This window comes from Tinamus guttatus, unplaced genomic scaffold, assembly GCF_059628265.1.
Source record: "Tinamus guttatus ecotype Peru unplaced genomic scaffold, ASM5962826v1 Tinamus_guttatus_pri_ptg000366l, whole genome shotgun sequence".
Lineage (NCBI taxonomy): Eukaryota > Metazoa > Chordata > Aves > Tinamiformes > Tinamidae > Tinamus > Tinamus guttatus.
Window position 1 is genome coordinate 1,714,503 of NW_028288900.1, and position 22,909 is coordinate 1,737,411.

The 22,909-nt window shown below is 36.4% G+C and overlaps 1 protein-coding gene across 1 annotated transcript in view; it reads right to left on the reverse strand.

The window, feature by feature from the left end:
• The window catches only part of NKAIN2 (sodium/potassium transporting ATPase interacting 2), a 275,617-nt gene that overhangs the window by 223,953 nt on the left and 28,755 nt on the right, over positions 1 to 22,909 (reverse strand). Inside the window, exon 3 of the mRNA XM_088530309.1 lies at positions 12,026 to 12,106. Within this exon, the coding sequence (XP_088386435.1) occupies positions 12,026 to 12,106 (81 nt within the window). The remainder of the gene's footprint in view (positions 1 to 12,025; positions 12,107 to 22,909) is intronic.

Consider the following 22,909-nt stretch of genomic DNA (forward strand, 5'->3'; position numbering starts at 1 on the left):
CAAACACCTGGAATTAATTATAGCTTGGCAAAGGAAACCTTAATATAACCTATGTCAATTTTTACATTTTTCTTATGTAAAAATCTCTATTTTCCATACTTTACACACCTAGATTATACCTGAAATAGATTTAATGATGCTTTATGAATATATAAATTATGATGTCACATGCTGCATATGACAGAAAAAAAATGTACCCACACAAACATGACATTGAATGTTTTAACGAGAGAAAAAAAGGGAGTTAAAAAAAAGAAGTCAAACACTGAGAGAAACAAATATGTTCCAACTGCTTCACTTTCCCACCAAATAAATCCCCATCATTTCTGGTAGATCTTTTTTAGTTGGATTTTTAGAATATCTGTGGAAACAAGTAGAAAAACACTATGAATCAGATGCATGTGGTTACAATGCGCAGGGAACTCAGAATTACAACATTTGGTGCATTCTGTAAGTGGCAGTTAAAAATAAATATATAAATGAAAGTACTTTAATAAAACGTTTCCCTACACCTCCAAAGCAAAATAAAACTTGTCAGTTTAGCCAAAACCCACTAGAATATATTTGAATGTCCTAAAACCAACTCCTGAAGAACAGGCCAATGATATTAGTGCAATACCAGGACTGCAAAGAGTGTTCAGCTTTAACAGGCTGAGTGAGGAAAATGGTGGAGTGATAAATATAAAATTATTGAGAAAAGAGAGAAAGAATTTGCTAGTCTGCATCTGATTGGAAGATGCAGAGTCCAGACTCTGGGAGTCCTATCTAGACAAGGAGAGGCTTTTCCTTTTAAAATATGGCTAAAAGATTGACAAATCCTTCTTTTCTTTTTTTTTTTTTTCAAGTGAGTAGTAAGATTTTTTAAATTATTTTAAGAGGAAGAAAATTTTGTTCATATATTTTTAAGCTTAGATTAGAACTCTGATCTTACTCTCCCTCTACATTGAAAACAGCAGTTTTTCTATAAAAGGGGTCATTGGGAGTTTAAAGATACTGTGTGCAAGATACTCAGACACAGCATGTTACTGATCACCTCATTATTGCTGAATTAGCCAAGTATTGTCAGCTGGAAGAAAAATAGCCTGTGTTATTCTGTGGCCTGTTGAAGAGCAGGCTTTTAGACAGAAACCCACAACAAACCACACACACTTCTGTTCAATTCATAGGGTTACTCAATCAAGTCCAACCCTCAAAACACAGAATCCAATTTCTTTTTGCATAGGTGTTCGTGGTAGACTGATAAGTGGCATATAATGCCACAGTACTGCAGCTTACTGCTGAATAGATGGGATGCCCCTTAAAATTAATGTAATTGGAATAGCAGCAGCAAGTTTTGAAAACATAAACACCAGAATGACTTTGGACTCTGGGAATAAATTCACAAAGGTAAGCATTGAGTTTAGTAGGTTATTAGAAAAGAAGATCAAATATGTTTTGCAGCTAGCTTTCATTCTGAGCATACAGAGCCAACAAAACAAAACAAGCTGAGTGTGCTGTCAGCTGTGGTGTGACAACACTGAAGTCAATGGGATTCTGATAGAGAATATTTTTTTCTGATTTATTGAGGACAATTAATAGAAATTCATCATAAAATCCTACAGAATTCTCAAAGATGACAACAATTAATTCACTTATCTGTATACCACCAATCACTGTCTTTCAGTAGCGGTTTTGGAAACGCTCATTTCATTGGAGAGAAAAAAGGAAGAAAATAACAGAAAAATAACACTAATATCTGGGACACATTTAGCAGAGTGCATAGTGCATCCTCATGCAGGCTGCATAGCAGGGCTCTGAGGTTGGAGTCACTGGGATGGGGTGGGCACTTTCCAACTTTTGTGACAGTTTAAAGATACTACTGCCTCTTAGCTACTGGCCAGTATCCTCGGTAGGAGCTCACTCACCAGTTTCATTGCAAAGGTGGGTAGGTGAATATATTTTAGGTGGCTGATAGGACAGTCTTAAGCAACTCCCCTTATTTTAACCCAGAAACACATTGTGAATGTTCAGTGTGGTATGGCGATGCTCTTGCAGAAGGCAGCTGCAATCAAGCAGGGAGGATTATAAGATAATGAATTTCTGTAAGGAATGACAGGCCATTGCAGCCATTCCCAGCCCTTATATTGTGTGAGCTCGTTGCTACCAGTGCGGCAGTGAGAAAGGGTCAAAATGACCCTGTGCTGCTCCTCGGCTGCATGAACATTGCTCTGTGGTATGGGGATAATGTTCAGCAGAATCAGAAAGAGGAGCGTGCCTCATAGCTCATGTTGCTTTCCTAGTTTTAATAAATGCCGAAAGATGTTGAAGGTAACAGAATTCTTATTTCCTACTAGTTTAAAACTGCTGTAAATTTCAGTAGAGCAATTTTGAGTGAGATAAGGATCTGAATGGCTTCCTTTAAAAATTCCCATTAATATAAACTACATGAATTAACGTTAAGAAATTTTCTGCAGACTCTGCTTCACAAGATGGAGCTTCTCTGATGTATTATAATCCAAAGGCTAATTATTTACTTATATTTGGTGGCAGATATAAATGCTGAGAAAGTATATTCCAACCATTGTGCCTATGTTTAGATCAACCAATTGTTAAAGACCATTTTAATGCACCACATGTGTAATCAAAAAGAATAACTGAAACAAACTGAAACAAGAAGATGATGCCATGAGTCAGGGCAATTGAACTCAGCTCTGACAGTGGAAAAGCAGAGCATACTTTCACCACTGCTGTGAAATGAAGCACTTTTTTTACCTTTAAAATGCGCATGATGAAGATGAGATTTTTCTTGCATCAACAATGAACTGCCTTCTCTGTGAGTTCAGCCCCAGCAGGGCAGTGCTCGCCAGAGCAGGATTTGGTGCCAGAATTGCAGGTTGTCGCACAGTACCTGCCTTTTATTTGGAGGTATCTCACAATAAATATGAGCTTGCGTGAGACTCGTTCTTGCCTTAACTTCGGTGTCTGAAGGTTAAATGAGTTGCTTCCTCCTCCTTATTTTTATCACATAGTGAGGATGTTTTCATATGCTTCTCAATAGAGGAGCAGGTGCTCTGGCAGCCCCTCCAGCTCTCTACTGTGGTAAATCACCCTTATGCCCTCTTCCCTAGCTGCTTCTGTAGCCTGATTTATGTATCCATAGGGAAACTGCTGGCTATGAGAGGCATAGAAAGCATCCCAGAAGGGCTGTAGAAGGAAGAAGGCTTGAGGTAGGTATGAGTTTCTGATTATCTCCCTCCCTGGAAATACTTTTTTTTTTTTTTCCCCTCCTAATTTTACGTTTTCATCAAAATCAACAGTTTTTGCCCTTGCGCCTTAAACAAATGTTGAAATTCTGACAATGGTACATTATAGCATTTGAAGGTGATTTCCTTAAAGAGGGATACCAGGAAATGCCACCCAAGTAGGGCCCTATGTCACTTGGCTATACATCCTCACAGGGATTCTCTGCTGACAAACATGAGGAAAACTTAATGAGAAAATTCAAAAAAAAAACAGAGATGATGATAAGTTCAGAAGATATATCACTGTTTTTTTTTGCTTTCTCTCTGCATTCCCTTGTTTGCTGGTTCCCATTTCTTACTTTTTCTTGGCACATGCTATAAGATTATAAATATACCAGGCAGGACAGTCCCTATTTTTATCACACTGGTCTAGGACACATAGAATAATGGTACCCTGATATCAACTTGGGGCCACTAGATGGTACTGCAATATAATTAATAAATATTAAAAAGTACTCTTATAAATACATATAGATATATTTCTGCAAAGTCTTGGATGTGGTGTTTGAAAGACTTGCATGAATTTCCACGTTACGGCCTTTAGATATCTACTATAATCTCCATACATATAACTATATATAACTATGTTATAAGCAATTGTAAGGCATATGTTAATAATGTGCTTACCAATTTTAATAGAACATCTAAGGTACTTAATACATACATATGTACGTACATATGGTATTTATACAGTATGTACAAATACATGTAAATCATCATAAATAATTATCATCTGATCAGTCACTATTCTTCCTCATTTTTCACTTACTCCTACATTGGTGCAGTAACTATTACATATATGGGAAAAGTATGTGTATATAGATCATAATGTATGTGTATGTTTATTTATGAAATCTAACATAAAGTGTACACAAGAATTTTAAAAGATGAACTTTTATACAATAAGCAAAACCTATTTTATATTTTCCCACCGTTTGAATGATTCTCTACTACTATTTACTTCACCACCAAAGAAATGAAAAAAAACTACTTTTATCTAAATGTCTTCTACCATATGCTATGTCTAGAGTAATAAACAGTTCAAATTTTGTCATCAGTTATCTTCTAGGTGGTAAAGATGTTGAGGTTAAAAAATTGCTTTAAAGTTAAATTATCTGAAACCATAAGTACGCTTAATAGTATCTACCCGTGAAACTACCCTCAGAATAACCTAACACTGCTGGTTGCCAGCGCTATTTTCAATTTTCATCTGCTAGATACATGATCAAGCATGTCAAATCTGCCCTGAGTGATAGAAGTGAAAAAATAAAGTCATTTACTTAAAACATTCTGATAGCTATTTATCCAAAAACCCTGGTCAGATTTACTGCTCAAAGGCATTTACCTACAAAGTTAACCAGATGCTTTGAGTTGAAAACTAATTTAATTTCTCTGTTATCTTAACAGGACATCTGTTAAAACAACATCCAAGGAAGGTAATATGTTCAAAATTAAACATCCTGCAGGTTGTTTTATTAGAGAACATGCAACATTGACATTTAACTGTTAACAACCACAGCCTTATAAAAATAATTAGTAAATGTGAAATCAAAACAGTATAATGATTATACTAATGGAGATGAACTAATAGAGAATGAATCTCTGCCTCATGCAAGTTCAACCTTATTGCCAAATCTATTGCTTTGTTACTACTGAATAAGACTGAAGTTGAATGACCCATATCTTTTGTTTCCTTCTTTTGTCAACTTCTTTCAGGTTCAAAATTGCCCTTTTAAATAAGCGAGGGTATTAGCTGCTTAAAGTGTGCAGCAGCCATAGTCACCATATCTTTTAGCATCATGAAGAACTGAAAATCATATCCTGAGGTAATTTGCCTTACTGCCATTAATTCACATATGTACAACTGTACTTTGCAGTTAATAAATATCACTCCAAGCAATGGCATGTGAAAGAGTGAAAGTCAGGTGCATAAGTGGATGAGTACAAACCAGTGGTGGGGTAATTAAGTGAGAAAATATTGGCAGATGCCTATTTGTGATGAGTCCTTATCATTTTTCTGGAGAAGATGGTGGGAATGAAGGGAACTGGTAGGAAGGACCCTACACTTCCTCCCACCCATCCCATTTATCCCTATCAGCAAAGCAGGGCTGACTTCATTTCTCTGTTAGCAAAACTGTTCACGACCGTCGCCACCTCTTTTCTCTTTTTCCTTTCCTCTCTTCCATTTGCATCCAGTGGAAAAGAGTAGAGATGACACTAAAAGTCAGTCATATACCGCATCTCAAGTCCCCAGTGAAAATATAGGCTTATCACTGGTAGAAAGTTGTTAATACATGAAATATCAGCTATGGATGGATTTCCAAAGTGCTTAGATCCCTCATGTCAGATGGTATGCCATAGTGCATGTTGATTGCTGGCTGGAGGCAGGAGAAGGGATTAGCAATATCCTGAAGTCCCTTCTAGCCTTACTTTACCATGAACTATGACCATGACTATGAAATCACTGATTTTAATCCCAGTGTAAATCAGCAGTTAGGGGATCCCGATTTAATCTTTTTGATTTACATTTATGTGTATTACTCTGCTTTCATGACCTAGAAAACAGTCAGGCTTGCAGTTTAGCTACAGGGTGGGTAATACCTAGAGGTAATAAAAAAGCAGCAAATTCTCCCTCTAACTCTCTTTTCCTTCAATAGTACTTCCTGCCTCTGAGCTGTATCCTTGCCCTAAGCTGTCTCCCAGCAAAGCCACTTCCTTCTGATCCCCATTAGTTACCTCAGAGCCCTCATTGAGATTTGCTTAATCTTTCTGATTCATGACTACCTGTACCGGAGAGAGGAAAGAGTTACACATTTTCAGCATTTTATAGAGGTGTGAGAATTATATACAATATTTTCAGTATTTCCCTAAATATATTATTAGGCAACTTGAAGACTGATGTACTTTGAAATTGGTTGATGGTTGATGAAGGTTGATATTTCTTTGAACCAAGTGTTCTATTTTTGGAATGTTATTACTTCTTCCAGATAACCAGATAACCTTCATCTTTCTACACATTACTTAAGCTAATAAATACCTTAACATATGTGTGAAAATTCATTTGTCTTCCTTAATAAAACATGCAAAAATGTGAAAAGTGAACTGATTATTTATTACATGATAATTACCTTATGATCTGCACCATGCTGTGTGTGGTTAGAAATAGGAATTCAAGTACAGTAAGGACAAAAAAAATCCTTGACATTTTTAATTTCAATGAAAAAAAGGCAAAGTGGGAGTTATAGAAAAGATGGAACAAAACTGTTCTCAGAAACACCCAATGAAAGGACAAGAAGCAATTTTCACAGCAAAGGAAATTTCAACCGTATGTCAGGAGAAAATGTTTTAAAATATGAACTGGAAAATATTGCTTAGAGAGATTGTGAAATTTCTATCCCTGGTGATTTTCAAAACTCACCTGAGTCTGAGCAACCTGATCTAACTTTGAAGTTGGCCTTGCTCTGAGCGAGAGGTTGGACGGGGTGACCAAAAAAGGTGCCTGCCAACCTGAACTAGCCTGTGATTCTGTTATACAAGACAACTTGTATTTGCCATGTATTCGGGAGGGGGTGGAGCTGGGAGGAATCAGTTAATTAAGAAAGATCTGACTTTTCTAAAAACTTCAAGTAGGAAACATTCTGACTACATACTTTTATGTAGTTCACAGTTTAATAGCTAAACTATGTTCTTATTTATTTATTTATTTTTGTCATAGGCAATATTTTCACTTTTGAGCTCACTGCTGTCTTGACCAATTCTTTCCTCCTGTTGGAACTCAGGGTACTATCGCAAAAAGAAGCAAATTAATTTGGATGCATATAGCAACAACTCTTCTAGTTGGAAGAGTACTATAACTGGTAATGTGAAGCACAAAACAACGAAAATGGGGAAGGCCAAAATACAGAAAAAGGGTTGCAAAGCCTGGAGGAAGGACTATAATTGGCTAGGCAAAGAAAAGTGCTGTGGAGGGTCAGTGCGAATATGGAGAAGGAGCTGCAACAGTGAAAGGCTGAAAGGGAGGGACCAGACAGTGTGTGTTGTCTACACAGTCCTCTACACAGAGTTGCTCCCTCTCAAATAGGAAGAGGACTAAAAGAGAACATAGGCCCATGGTAAGGTAAATGACTATTATTCAACCTACCATGGTTCTGTACCAACCTCTGTTATAGAGTTCTTGCTTCATGCTAGATAAATCACTGCAAGCAAATTTCAAAACTGATTACAAATTGTCTCTTATATTCTTGATATTCAGCTCAGAATCAGAAAATCACGTCTATAGAATGACTATTAAAATCAAGAGGAAATGCAGTTTGACATGGTGGTGAGCTCCATATTCATTATCACTGCCATGCCTTAGGGTGTTTAAGTGACATGGTATTGCACATCAGCTTTCACAATATTACCATATCTGTTATCAGAGCACAGTTAGAGTATAGGTTTTACTTGTATGAAACATGGAAATAGATCACATACTGACCAATAACAGGAACATAAAATATGGAATGCTAACACACAGTAAGAAACATGAAATACTTTTTTTCCTGCCCCTTTATCAAGTCTTTTCCAACTTCTGCAATACATGAAGCGGGCACCTGAATGAAAGCCTCGTTCACTATCCAACCCTAATTCATCTTTAAAATAGGCCATGCTGTTCAGAGAATAAAATAATGACTGTGGAAAAAAATACAGTTATGACTACATAATTAAAGAGTGTATAAAAATGAATGTACAGAGAGAACTAAATTACGCTTATACAAGCAACCTTAATTCTGGCATTTCTTGCTCCTGAACTGTTTGATTTTCAAACACCTAACCTTTGTGTCAAAAGACATATAAGCACAAGCTTATGATTTAATACATTAAATGTAACCTTTGTATGTTATTTGGTTAAAATAAAGAAGTCAGAAATATAAACAGAAACTGAGTTGATTGGATAAATGCTTAAAATGCTATGGCTTTTTTTTTGGTGAAGTGTGCCCTTGCTCATAACACTGTAGAGACCGGCCTTCACCTTGACTCCAGGTAGCTGACAGCAGTGTCTGACAGACCTCACTTGGGATGGGAGCAGTGCAACCTCTGCCAGGCACCAGTAAATTTTTATTGCAGCAAGTGTTTACACATTTTAAAACTAAATTAGAAGCCTGGTAGTTCTTATTCTGCTACTTTTCAGCTTGCGGGGATCTACAGACCACACTAGTAGAAGTTTTTAAATGCCTTGAAGGGAGGGTGCTCTTCCTTCATTATACGTGCATTTGCAGCACTTTTTTTTTTTTTTTTTTTTTTTTTTTTTACTGGGGGTCTTCATTCAGAGGTCATGGCTGAATCTCTCAGAAGCAAATGGGGGCTTTGCCTGAAGAAGAAAGTCAAAAGAGCTAGACATGCTGTTAACTTTTTGTTGATGTTGCTCCAGGATATCTGAAGCTTGTTTTCTACTGGTGAATATTTCTGGGTATTTTTAAAGAAGTAATTGAAATATTACAATTTCTTTCGGTTGCCTTTTCTCATTATTGTCCTTTTTCTGCTTGACTAGTGCACTTCAAATGGGCCTCTTTCAAGACAGGAGGTCATGTTTACAGTATGCTACATGTTTGCTCAACCACTGGCCAAAATAAATATTACTACTCAGAGATCTTGAAAGCTAGAAGTCTTGCCTACATTGAGTATGACAATTACCTGCAAGCAAAACAACAAGGAGACTAATTAAATATTGCTGAAGAGTAAAACTGATAAGTAACAGTCTGAGAAGTGGGTTTTCTAGGCATTCATTCATAGATCCACACAAAAATCAGGGAGAAGAGAAACATTTTGCATTTCCTTTTTGTAACTGACCTTCTGAGCCATAAATATTCTGACTGGCTGTGAAAGAGTGTCAGCAAAGGCATTAACCATGCCTCAAGGACAAAAAATACTTAGAGTGTGATGCCATTTTCTACAACATATATAAGAGTCTATCGTGCCGTATAATGTAAACAGATTTGCATGGCTGTTCACTAATAATCTTTCAGACTCCTCACTCTCTCCAGAGATGATTGTCCCATAGTTTTAAAACTGTCTGGGTCTTTACAGAGCCATTTCACTGTAATAAGGAAAAGCTGTAAAAATGTCATGACCTCTGTCCCCCAAAACTAATTTAAGAAAGGATGAAGCTGACATGCCTTTTGTAGTATCATACATCAGGAAGCAAAATATGTCATCTCCACTACATTAGCAAGCCATGCTGGAGAGACACGAACATACATATAGAATAAAAGGTGCTCTCAAAACTTCCAAAAGAAAAGCCTCTCTTTTATTTTATTTGGTAGAAAGCTATAAATTATACATATAAAAATAAACTATACCCAGATGGACTATTATTAGGCTGTAATTTTAACCTATCAATTCCTATCAATGCTGTGCAGTATCCTCTCTCACGGTTTACAACCTCAGAGGCATCCCTCTGGTCCTTGCCTAAAGGTTATTTTTTATTCTCTATTTAGAACCAATTCACACCTAGAGCTTTATTTCCAGATTCTACATGCCATTTCAAACACAAAAAAAATACACTATGGTATCATTACAAATGTGATTTTGTGCTTATTCTCAGAGAAAAACATAAATTATAAAGATTTAGTGCAAGATATATAAGTGAACGACAGATAAAAAACTACAAATGATCCATTTTGTAACATATCTACCTCTGTAAAATAGTTGGAGCCTTTGAAAGACCTACAATATAGGAATAAATTCTACCCATGCACACAGTTGGGTAATTTTTCATTATACATATATTTCTAGACTTTAATCTAGAAATTTAGTGGAAAAGATTTGAGCATCTGGGGAAGTTTTGATGTACCACACTCAGAGGAAAGAGCAGAGAGAAGTTTTATGTGATTTGGTTATGTCTTTTGCAGCTGATGAGTCAAACTCTTACCTATTTCTTAAGTCCATTTTCTAGGTATTTTTCTTTTCCTCCCTCCCTTTGCTAATGCTTTTGGTCCAATAACTAACTGAAATGAAAGTGAATATTTCAGTGTGGATTATATCACTAATATTAATAAATAATACCACTAAAGACCAAACAAACATTTCAATTGCATCCAAATGTAAGCCTGTACCACAGGGTTCATTGTGAACACTTTAAATCACACAGCTCTAGATTCATAAAAAAATCAGCTCCAGATGTAGCACTTACTTATTGGTGTTCTTAATAAAATACAGCGCTCAAACAGCTGCTTCTCCTTTTACCTTTTCTTCCCACCCCCTTCATCATTTTTAGGCACATCCCACGAGAAGCACCCCAACACTTGATAACTAAGGAATGCAGGTGGCTGAAACAAGCAGGTGGAAAGCGGATAGACTGGGTTGAATACACAACAGGTCTTCGATTTGTTGTACAGATTAATCCACTTAGCAATACAGAAAGCAATTTAACCCCATAAGATATATTATGTGCAGGGTTCTGAATTTACTGTGGTTTTGCTAGACTGTTAATTAGACTGGGCCTGCCTCTAGGTGCAAAACCCAGAAAATGTAACATTGTTTTACCTGCAGAAAATTCTTTTAATACCCTCAGGAAATGGAATTATTATCCTTTTGAAGTCTGCATCTTTTGAAGAAAAAGAAGACACGGGGATGAAAGATCCCAGTCTTTATTTTTTTTCACTTCAGGGGTGATTCTGGGAGAAAGTACTGGTAAGGAAATATCTTTGCATCATTTATTCTTTCTATAATTGTGTTTAACTTTCTGCATCATAACATATCAGTAAATCACAAAGGATCACAAAATTACATCTATAATTTACAGTTGGTTTAAACTCTCTTTAATCAGGAAAGACAATTAAATAGCTGAATCAAGAAGAACACGTGATCTTTTTCAGAAGTGAGATTACCCTTGATGGTCAATTTGCACCACTGTGAGCATAACTCAGCAAGGATCGTAACATTTGGACCTAGCTAGAACTCATAACTTTAATGAAACAGTTTATTACCACTACTAATCTTTTATCCCACAGTTTGCCAGTCCTCTGGGAGCACCTTAGAAAGCAGGAGTATTAGTTTGAGATAGAGCATCCATTTATCCTGGATTATGAGAGTTTACTACCAACTACCACTTATGTGTTATCACTTAAAGTGTCAATAAAAACCTATAAATATGTAATTCTTGAAAAAAAAAATTCTTCATACAGATTTTTACTATGTATATGTCTTGAATCATAGCATTCCTACCAGAATCATGAAGTTTAAAAAACTAAACCAACCAACCAACCAACCAACCAAAAAAAAAAAAACAGTTATAGCCAAGTAGCAATCTACTCTGCCACCTCAGTTTACATTTTAATTTAATGAAAGACACCTTGTTTCACAGTTGTTATGCTGTGCTATAAGACCCTTGGAAGGAATTCAGTTAAGTAATAGCAAGCTAAATGGTACAAAAGAAAGATGTGTTTACTCTTGAGATGACAATCGTCTATATTTATAAAATCACTAATTAGTCTTTCTCCTAAAGATGAAATTTGCTTTGCAGAATTACTGAAGGGGAAAATATGTAATTTTCCTTTAAAAGGTATTTATCATTGTTGTTGTGGGCATCAGCATACAACTGAAGTTCTAAAAGGGTTCTAACACACCCAGAATATTCAAAATTTCCATTGTATTATCCCCATTCTAACAGCACCAAGAGGATGAGTAAAAGAGGAGTCTTTGCCTTTGAACTGGGACATGTTAACAGAGCACTGATGGCTTAAATGTATCAGATGGTAAATTACCTTTGAAAGGTCCCCAGCCTCCAAATAGAAGCAGATAACAAACACGTTCCATGTAACCCAGAGGACTAGCCAGACAGCATACTGCAGGAGACGAAGAGAGAGACAATACATTATTAATTTTGCAATCAGATGAGTTGAACTTACTTAATTAGACCATCAGTTTAATCCAAGACAGAAACAGATTATAAATATGGTACATGTGAATCTTACATTCAAAAGAAAATCAAGAATAAATTCTTCCCTTTCACAGACACAATCTAGTATGACTTGGTAAGTGCTTAGTTACACCAGAAAATCTACATCTGAGAAACCAGATGACAGACCTGAAATTCAAATTTGAAATTAATCTAGATCTCTCATTATTGCTCACATGGGTAACACTGCAGTATCAAGAGACATGTAATATCAATTATATGTGAGAAGTGCAGAGCTGTTAATTCAAATGGTTATTCTAATATAACTTATTAAATAACAAACTGGACTTTGCAACACTTGGGAGTTAGTCTCAAAAATATATTTTTTTGTTCATTATTTTACAGTTTTTCTAGAAAATATGGATGGTTTTCCCTAGGTTATGACAGCTACCTCCGTAACATATTAGTGACATTCCAAAGCATCATCCAAAATTATTCAACACCCTGAGGGCTAGATTGTATTTTAAATTGCCATTTTCTTTGACATTTTTTTTTTAATTGCAGTTTATAGAAAAAGTATTCATGCTTAAGCAATATCTGTTCATTGGTGGTTGTCTAATTTCTTATTTGCATATCTGACATGAGCAATGGAGTACATTTATTTTCTCTCCTGTTCACATATATGCCTATAGCTACTCTTTTGTATTCAGGAGACCTTAAGTCCCAGGCCTGGAAACTATGTTTCTCTGCTGTAATGCTGGAGGATCCTCTACAACAAAATCTGACCAATGGCTGCTGCTAGTCTTGCATAACGTTTATACTTAAAAACTTCCCTTGACAAATTATTCCATCATCTAATAAATCTGAGAATCTACAACTGCTTTCTAATGACTGTTGTTATTCTCTAGTTGTTCATGATTCAATTCTGTATGTTTTCTAATTTCATTCCATAGGCCCATGGCATTGCATATCCATGAAAGAGAGGAGAAAAAAAAAAAAAAAGAAAGACAAAACAATATTCCCTAACTATTTTATTATTTTATTCCTGTTTTAGCTGAAGGCTATTTCCTCACTGTGTATCACTAACACCCTTTCAATCAAGTATTTACAGATGACTTCTTGTTTTGTTGCCTTGTCTTCAAGTTATAATGACCTAATTCTGTTAGACTACCTTTCCAAATCCCGTTTAGCTTATTAAAAGTACTTTTCTTGGACTTCTCTGCATTTATATTACCTCCTTAATAAGCAAACAGAATCACAGAATGGTTATGGTTGGAAGAAACCTTTAGAGATCATCTAGTTTAGTGATGTACAGGTCCATGTCCAGATGACTTGTGAGTATCTTCAAGGAAGGAGACTCCACAACCTCTTTCAGGCCCACAGATGAAAGATTTACCTAGATTGGAGGGGACCTCTGGAGGTCATTGGTACTATTCTCTGCTCAAAGCAGGGCCAGCACAGATCATGTTGCACTGGAAGCTGTCCATTTGAGTTCTGAATATATCCAAGGATGCAGATTTAACAGATTTCCTAACGCATATCTACCTTTTAAAGACAGGACACTAATTAGCCTTCAAAACACAGGAACTTTGTTCAGATTCGCAGTCTTAACTCATTTATACTATTTTTAAAAGCCCAACTCTGACCCACTAAGTATATTGAACACTGCAATTTCCTCTAGTTTGCTATTCATAGTACATCTGATTTTGCATGCAACATGGAGTGTCAGAAATGTAAAAAGAAGAGAGAGAAACATTAATTTGGAGTAAATAACCTTAATTAGGCATTTCCAAACTTTTCAATATTTGAACTTTGCCTTTTTTTTAGTATTTTAACACTTTAATGTTTTCTACAAGAACAAAAACACACCGATGGAGTAAATACAAGTGTTTCTTCTGGTACACAAAGATAACTGTCGTTCTTAAAAATGAAAATTCTGAACACTACATTTAGATCAGGGTCTCAAAGAAATGAGACTTAAGCAGTAATAATCCATCTGTGCTGTCTGTTTTCTTGACATAACTTCTGAGCTCCTGAACAATTCTAACCAAACAGGACTAAAGCTCGGAAGTTTTAAAGATATTATTTGTCAAAAGTTTCATGAAAATAGGTGTACAAATGTGGAGAGAAGCTCTACTAATATCTCCCTAGAGAGAAAGTCTTATAAGTTCATCTTTTATCAGTCAAAACAAGGTGAGGGGAATAAAACATGGGAAACAGCCACTGGAAACTAGCCTCATTAGATGGTGCAACTTGCTACATTTCATGTGTGCAAGAGATGATTAAAAAACTCCCTGTGCACAGCACATCCAGGAGAACACTCCAAGGCACTCTAGAGATGCTTGTCCCAGCAGCAAGTCTTATGTTCACAGGAAAAAATGAAACTTCTCTGTTCAGTTGTATAGTCTATCACTGAAAAATTACAAAATTATTTGACTTTTAGAAATATTCTTTTAATGAGTATCTACTGTTACTGGACTACAGAAAACATTTTAAAACTGTGTTTTAAAGTCACTTCTTTTGAAATTTTTTATTAAGTGTTGCTGTGTGAATTCTGTGGATAAACATTGTGTATAATTATCTTGAAAAATAAGGATGCTTCTGCTTCCCACTGCTTCTTATTTCAGATACTTCAGATCTAGCATATCTCTTATCTCTGGATCACATGCAGTCATAAATGCCTCTCGTTGTCTATGTGCTTCAGCAAATTGTTGTGGAAATTCATCTCTGAAGGTCTGTGACAATGAACAAATCCCTCTGGTACTCTCTATTTATGTATCTAATTAGAAACACATTTTATAAGAGTGCTTCAAAGAGCTATAGCTGTATATTTTTCTCCTATGTGGAAGTTGAAATTGCTGCATCATTTGGCAGAAGCCACCACAAAGCTACAGTAGTCACATATTAAAAAGACAAGAACCTTGATGAACACCCACTTGACCAAGCAGGAGCTACTGGCAGGAGAAAATGATTACAGTAATGATAACACAGACTTCTTATCTTCATGGAAAGACATGCTGGAAAGAGATACAGCTAAAAGTCTAAGTGAGGAGATTTAAATACTTACTGTTTTGCAAAGCTGCAGCCAATCAGTAAAAGCCATTTTCTTTCATAAAATAAATCATACAAAGAAAGCACCCATGTGGTGGAACATGGTTGCCACTTCTTAGGCTACTACATATTTATAATCATGTATAAAACTGAGAGAATGATCTGCTACCTATGCAGCAGATGTGTAGCTCACTACTCTGTCTTTGATGCAAAGCTGGTCACCAGAACTCACACCTATTACCCTTGTCCCTTAGTCTGAAGGAAAAATGTCACATATCTTCCAAGGATAGGCACTAATAGAAACTCCCATAGCTATGGATCTTTTAAATGTAAGCATTTTTTTCACAAAATTTTATCATGGCATTTCTCTTAATCCTTATTTATTTCTGGTTATGTGGTCACTAACATTTTACAGAAGGGCAGAGTAGAAATTGTTATTTTGTGCATTCAAGAGGGAAAGTAAGATGAATCCTTTTGTGATTAATGATTTGTTACTTATTTCCTTTTTATCAATATATACATTTTAAGTTTTAGATTATTTTAAATTAAACTGAAAATAAACTATGTGCAATTTTAAAATGAAATGCCATTTACTATAGGAGTTAAAAAATTGTTCACTTGTACTAGCTGAGTGACAGTAATTGAGATTTTCAGATTACTCTTAGGCCAGTATGTCTGGAAAGAGGAGTTTCTTTTGAATAACACAGCAACAACTGCCCACAATTACCATTATCTTTGGTTCTGAAGTTATTCTTCCCTAATTTCCTCTGTCAAAAAAGAATCCTCATTTAGAAATACAATTTCAAGAACTTAACTTTTTTATTTTCCCCATCAAATCTGAAAAAGCGTGAATTCCATACACTTGGCACCAACATATTAAATAAATTTGTTGATAACATTCAGCTAATCTCTGAGGTGGCTGCAACTGTTTTCACCTTTGAAAGGCCCTTCTGAAACAGAAGGAGCTAGTGCCCTGGTGGGACAGCTGTTCCTGAAGAGGTGGGACTGCATGTGGCTGCTTCCTTTCCAATGCTTGTGGTTTTTCTCTACGTGCTGATGTAGGAGCTGAGGATTGGGGCCATGGGATGTAGTCGTTACAGGACAGTTCTGGGAACCAGCAATGAGAAATGGCCCAGAGGGCTCCAAAGTAGAGCAGGATTAGAAATCAAAAACAGACTCTAAACCAGAATTAGGAGCCAAGTCTATGATCAGGAGAGGCTCAGTTATTGAATACGTGAGAATGAACTGCTTTAAACAGTCCTACTGCTCTCAGTAACCAGACACATAAAGCAACCATGAGCTTTTAATGACCCAGATGAATTTTCCATGCCCAGCAGTTACCTACACATTTCCAGCAGACAGCTTAGGGCCAAACCCAGTGACTTTGACAACATATAACAATGTTTCTGGCAGCAGAAGGCTTTGCAGAGGCAGGTCCAACTTCAATAAATATGGCTTTCCCTTCCTTGAATGTACAGGGGAGCTCTTACAGAATGACATAATCTTCTGGATTTTTCATCCTGTTCTATAAGCTGGATATTGTTCTAAATCGCATTGGTTGTCAGAGGGTTTTGCTTGACTGAATTATTTTACTGCCAGCTCTTAGATCTTTTATTTTTGCCTTTTTTTTTTTTTTTTTCTCATGGCAATGGTGTCAGAGCACTGTCCATCACCCTGCGCTTCTGTTTCTAAGCAAATGTGGGTTGATTTTGTATGAGTATGTGTTTATTTGTATGTGAGTATATTTGTATGTGGACTCTTCCAGCTCACATTCCAACGACATTTATTTGTTCTTTTTTTTATCAGGAGGGATCTTCCTAACCCCTTGAATATTGCAAGGCTGTCTCTTCAGTATTTCATCAGTCACAAATATATAGTGAATATATATATATATATATATATGTAAAATATAGTTTCACCTTCTCTTTGCACTCTCAGTTTGAAGATTTCTCTTTATTTCATCTGATTCACACTTGCATTAGTGTCCTCTGCCAAAACTGACTGAAAGCTGCTGAATTGTCAAGTACTACAGAACTGGCCACTGCCAAAAAGAAAACGACCATTGGATTGGTTTCTTACTCCTTGGCAACCATTGCTTGCAAATACAGGCAAGTGCTGCCTGAAATGCCTTTCTGGAAGATCCTCTATGTCCAGTGGCTATGTTTAAACTTTCAGGCCCTTTGGGGCCTAGTTATATATCCTGACTTATGTAACACTGTAGTATATATCTTTGTAGGATGGTTATATAAGCAATAAGTGAAAGAATTCTGTCACATTCTCATCAGAAGGCTGCAGAGGAATCCCAGGGTGCCAGGATTGTGTTGTGATGTGTACTTACCACTCAGTAAGTACATAGTCAGGGAGTTTTAGCTTGGGTGGAAGTCACCTGCCTCATTTTTACTTCTGGCTTTGTCTTTCTGGTTTCCATTTACCTAAGTGCCAGAATCATGTTGGACCCAGAATGCATGGAGGAGAATCACCTTTTCTGAAGTTCCATCTTCTGCATAAGAGAAGTTGGGTTACCCCAGTACTGCAAGAGCAGTATCCATCTACCCACAGGAAGATGTCTGCAATACAGATATCTTCCTCTGAGCACAGTTTAGATTCACATTAAAGTCAACTGAGAAAGAGAAAAAAAATAGCACAGCATTTCCATGGCTCAATTAATTTCTAGGACATAGATCTCTCCACCCCTGATGTCTGCAAAGCTAAACTCCTTGGAGGTAAAATTTTTAATGTCAGAGAGCCATTCAAAAATCTTGTACCTGTGTCATGAAAAATGAGATAGTAACACTGTGCAGATATGCGCTCCCATTTTTATCACGTAAACAAGAAAAAAAAAAAAAAAGTCACTGGTATCAAATATCCCAAAAGGCCTATTGAAGAGATATCTGAGAACTACTGTCTGTTGCATTCTACACATTTGCTAATGTTCCATCACTTCCTATACTTCAGTCATTCATCTGTTTATTTTTTTCTCCCCGAGTTTCCTAGCATTTTAAGTTTCAGAGGAAAAGCATGAGAAAATCTCTAAAATAGCAACTCTTTCTGGATGATGTATCTTTTTGTTTGTTTTTTATTTTCAGGTGTTGTTTCAGTGTCAGACTGTACAATCTTAAGATATTATCCAAAATAACTAAATGCCAAATCTCCATACCCAGAACCTATGAAAAACTTAGTTGACATACTGGACACTTGATATTGTCTGCACAAGAAAGAGAAGATAGCTCAATGTAGTCACTCTATTCTTGATAAATATTGTTGCCTTTTCAAGTATGATGCTAGAACACAGTCTCCAAAGTACGAAAATAAGCCGATATAAACAGTTTAGAGATTAGCATCCTTTAGTCAGTCTACTATGTCAGTTTAAGGTATAATATATAATAGATATCCAAATAAAAGTATTCTGTAATGAAAAAGCAAAACATACTTTTATTTAAAAACAAAATATTTCTGGCGTTCTTCTTACAAGGCAGGAGCAGGGAAAATATATCCTTCCTTTTTTTTTTTCATTTTATAAAAACTTTTCTTCTGAAACCATATGTTAAAGCTCATGGCCCTTTTAACCAAGGTGCATTTTATGTACTAAAGAAAGCAAAGCAAGGCAGAAATTTTAATGGGATTTTTTTTTAATCTTTTTGACTTAGAAGTAGAGATATAATTGGTTTGGCTTCACTCATCATTCAATTCCTATATCTCCTTTGATCAAATCTTTGTTGTGAAACATTTACCAGCAGGAAGCAACTTCAAATATCTGAATATTCATTTTACTGTATGCAATACATATCCACCCAGCTGCACCCATATACAAATAAATGCATATGTGCACTGATGGACTGATATTTTTCTTTTTAGGAATCTTTCCTATTTTCCAGCATTTTTTTTTCTTTTGTTTGTATAACAGATTCCAAAGTCTACAAAGATAAAAATGACAAGTAATTAAAGATAGGTAGCATGAAAATAACTTAAGATAATTCTCACTTAAATAGAGTTGGAAATGGTCAATTTATATCAGAATTCCAGTAATCTCTCTGTTTTTCAAGACATAACTTGAGCAGATCAGGGAATATTGAATCTTAAAATAGTACTGTTTTGATCCTCTTCTACCCTCTACTTCAGATCCAACATGAATCTGCCAGGCTCCATCTCAAGAGGTACCATCACCAGAAATCAATGATGTACAAGATCTAAAAACCTTAAGACCTGTCTTTGAAATGGTATGAAACATTAATCTATCTATCTCTAGCATTTTTTTTCCTAGCAGGTCTTATCTGCTGTTAAAATCATGTTAGAGTTGACATGAGAAAAAAAGAAAAAAGAAAAAAGAAAAAAGGACAGAAGTCAAAATGATGTTAATTTGGAGGTCAGTTGGATCTTCAAGAGTAAGGACTATAAAATTTGAAGGAGAGGTAAAGAACAAAAAAATGTGTAATCAGTTTTCTACAGAATATATGAAGAACACTCCCACCTCCGCCTAGAGATATTGTTGCCTCTTCCTTGTCATTGCCAATTTGGGAACTACCAGTGCTATTACTGTGCTGAGGCTCTGCCAGGATCAGTTTGAGTGTGTGAACACTCACTGCCCACCTTCTCCACTGGGCTGTTCCCCTGGCACTCTATGCCATGCTCACCCTATCAAATTCACCCTATTTCACCCACATCAAACCAGCCTCACCAGATGAGGGCCACTTCTCCAGGTCCTTTCCACCCTCAAGCAGTCCCAGGAGGATCCCACCTGTTCTGCTGTGCAGCAAGACCCGGGTGCGAACGCACACTCTCCCTTCCTCCTGCTTGGACCAAGCCATTGTGCAGCCAGGAAGGCAAGGGCGTTTTGCTCAGATAAAATAAAAGGGAGAAATAAATCTTTGCAATAATCTAGTGAGAAGGGCTTCTGACTGAAAAGGCTTCAGATGCTCATCACTCGTATTTGCTTCAGACATTTGAATATTGATGGAGCAACAAGTATATTGAGCATTTTCTTGGTGCCTATAGCTGTTTCAGAAACATATAAAAAGAAAAATCATGGTTATAATTCAGTCATTGAACAGTTTATTTTAATGGATTTTTTAGCAGCTGTGCCCATTTAAATTCTCTATTAAAAATACAAATCAGGACACTGAGAATTCATTCAGTGTTCATTTTTAACAGAATGCAAAAAATAAAATCAATAGATACTGTTGCTAGGGACAGAACTCTACTGACATTTATCTAGATTCTTTTATTGATGCCTCAGTATTTAAGTGCCAATTGTAACTATTTATAAAGGGAACCCATCTTCCCCAGTGAATACATCAAAAATCTTGCTAAAACTAAGCAATGTATAATAACAGCATTTGACAAATTGAGAGGTCTGTAGAATCCAGCTTCCTGGGTATTGTTTTCTTTCTTCCATTTTCTCCAGCTGAAGGCTTTAATAGTCAAGGGGAGCCTGCCCACTGAGTACACAGGGCTTTGAGTTTGGACCTTGGTGTTTGTATTCCAAGGAAATACTCTATTGTAGGAATACAATAAAGTAAATAAGCCTTTAGCTTCCTTTAACTAAATGAAGCTAAAGGGATATTCACTTTATTGTAAGAAAAAAAAAAAAAAAAGATAAAACCATCTGAGGCATTCTTACCTCTCTGTGCAGTGTTTTCTAAGTATTAGTCATCAAAACCTCCTGAGACCTCTCTAAAATTTTGGAAACAGTCGGTTTAGTGATGAGTAGAAGCTCACTAAGATGTAGGACAGTTTGTATTTGGGGATTAGGGAACAGAGCATACAGAAATTCAAATCACTGCCTGGCAGCTCTGTTTTGGGAGGTTGTTGGCTGTTTCAAAAGTAACAGTCAACTACAAAGGTCACATGCTATTCGTTGGAGAAGGCAAACATACAGTCACTGGCTCTGCACATTGTTTGGCTTTAAGGGCACCCTGGCTAGCACAGCTATTTAGAGCCAATTGTATGAGGGAGCCAGACTGAATTTTTGTTTGCTGTGGAGGATGCTAAGGTGGCTGGAGTGGATGGAGTAAAAATTTCAAAACACAACAGTCGGCTTCAGTAAACAGCGTAGTGAGCACAGGGTTAGTGCAAGTGCTGCATACCCATTCATCTGCCACTATATCCAGGAGTGTGAAAGTCTCACCGAGTGATACAGATGAGCAATAGGGAGGGGAGTGAGGAGAAGAAGAATCACAGTCCCTTATTCCTTTCTGGTGCATCTGCACCTGATTTGGCAGGATCAATATGTACAGTATAACTCTATTTATTTAGTCTTGAAAGCATTGAAGGAGATTAATAGAGAAATCTGAAACTATAACACACAGAAAAAGTCAAGAATAACTTCCTTCTTACAGAGCATAAAGTGTAAAATGGATACAATTTCTTGATTTCTTGAGGGAATTTCAATATCATGCATATCTAAAAAAACATTCATTTCACACTAAAAGCCAACTGTACTTATTCAAAGGAAATAGTATTCTAAAAATACCTTCCTCATTAATCAATCAATCAATATTTGCCTTTTCTCAAATGCACAAGAATACATTACAGTTTGCTTGCTTATTGAATGAGTTATGACCTTCTTCAGGAAAGTTTGTATATGGCTCTGTTCACATATTTGGCTCTGCATTATTCAGGAAGCAATGAAAAATCCTCTTTTAGCTATGTGAGGATTTTTCTTTCCCTCACTTGCAACCTGTATCAAAAATCTCATTAGCTCATTGAAATCTCATTAGCTACCACATCCCATAGATTCTTTGCGTTCTGAGGAGAAACAGGTGATGTACTCTAGTAATTTTGTTATGCAGTGCTATTAATTTTCATAGAATGGCCAAACTGCATTTCCCTAAGCAGGAGTACAAAGAATAGCATACTTTTCATTACTCCTGGATTCAAGTCTCTTTCATTCATGACAAATAGCCTCAATTCTTTTTTTTTTTTTTTTTTGCTAAAGTCACAGAGACCATGTTTTTTGATGGCATCTGATTTTCTTCTTCTGAGGGGAAGTGTCACTTCTCTCCACTGTGTGCTTTGAATACCCTGAAAAAATGCTTCTCTCTTTCCTCTTGAAGTGCACTTTGCATCTCAGTTTTGGAGGAGAGCACGTGTCTGGTTTGAACTGGGCAAGATCATCATTACTATTTCCTTTTCTGTTAACCTCCTTGTCTCAAATACAGTTCAAGCATCCTTTAAAGGTTCTTTATGACTGAAAATTAAAACAAGAGAGGTTTTCAAAGACCATCTAGGAGCAAGGTTGGCATCTCTGTAACTACAGATGCAAAGAACTCCGGACATTTAATCGTTAAGACATCACTAACTGGGAAGCCTGCCACCAACATCCACACTTGATGCACATACATTGTCTTTTGGCTCTGTACAGCTATGCCCATCTGTTTCAGTGGCATGGTGCCCACTTATCAGCTTGTTGGACAGTTTTGCTATGCAGAGGTGCCAAATAAAGGTTTTACATGGGTAGCCTGTATAACCCTGAAAGTGCCATTTCTTCTGTAGAAACTGAGAACTCTGAGACATCAATAGACTGTCTTTGTGGTTTTTTTTTTTTTTTTTTTTGCATCCACTGAAGGTGGATTTTGCCCAAGCAATCTTTAAATCCCTTCTACAGACAAAGAAAAATTTGGCACTGATGGTCAAAGGGAAAGAAAGCACTACCTACAGGTAAGACGCTCATGAGCAAAGTTACTAAGAGACAAATCACAAT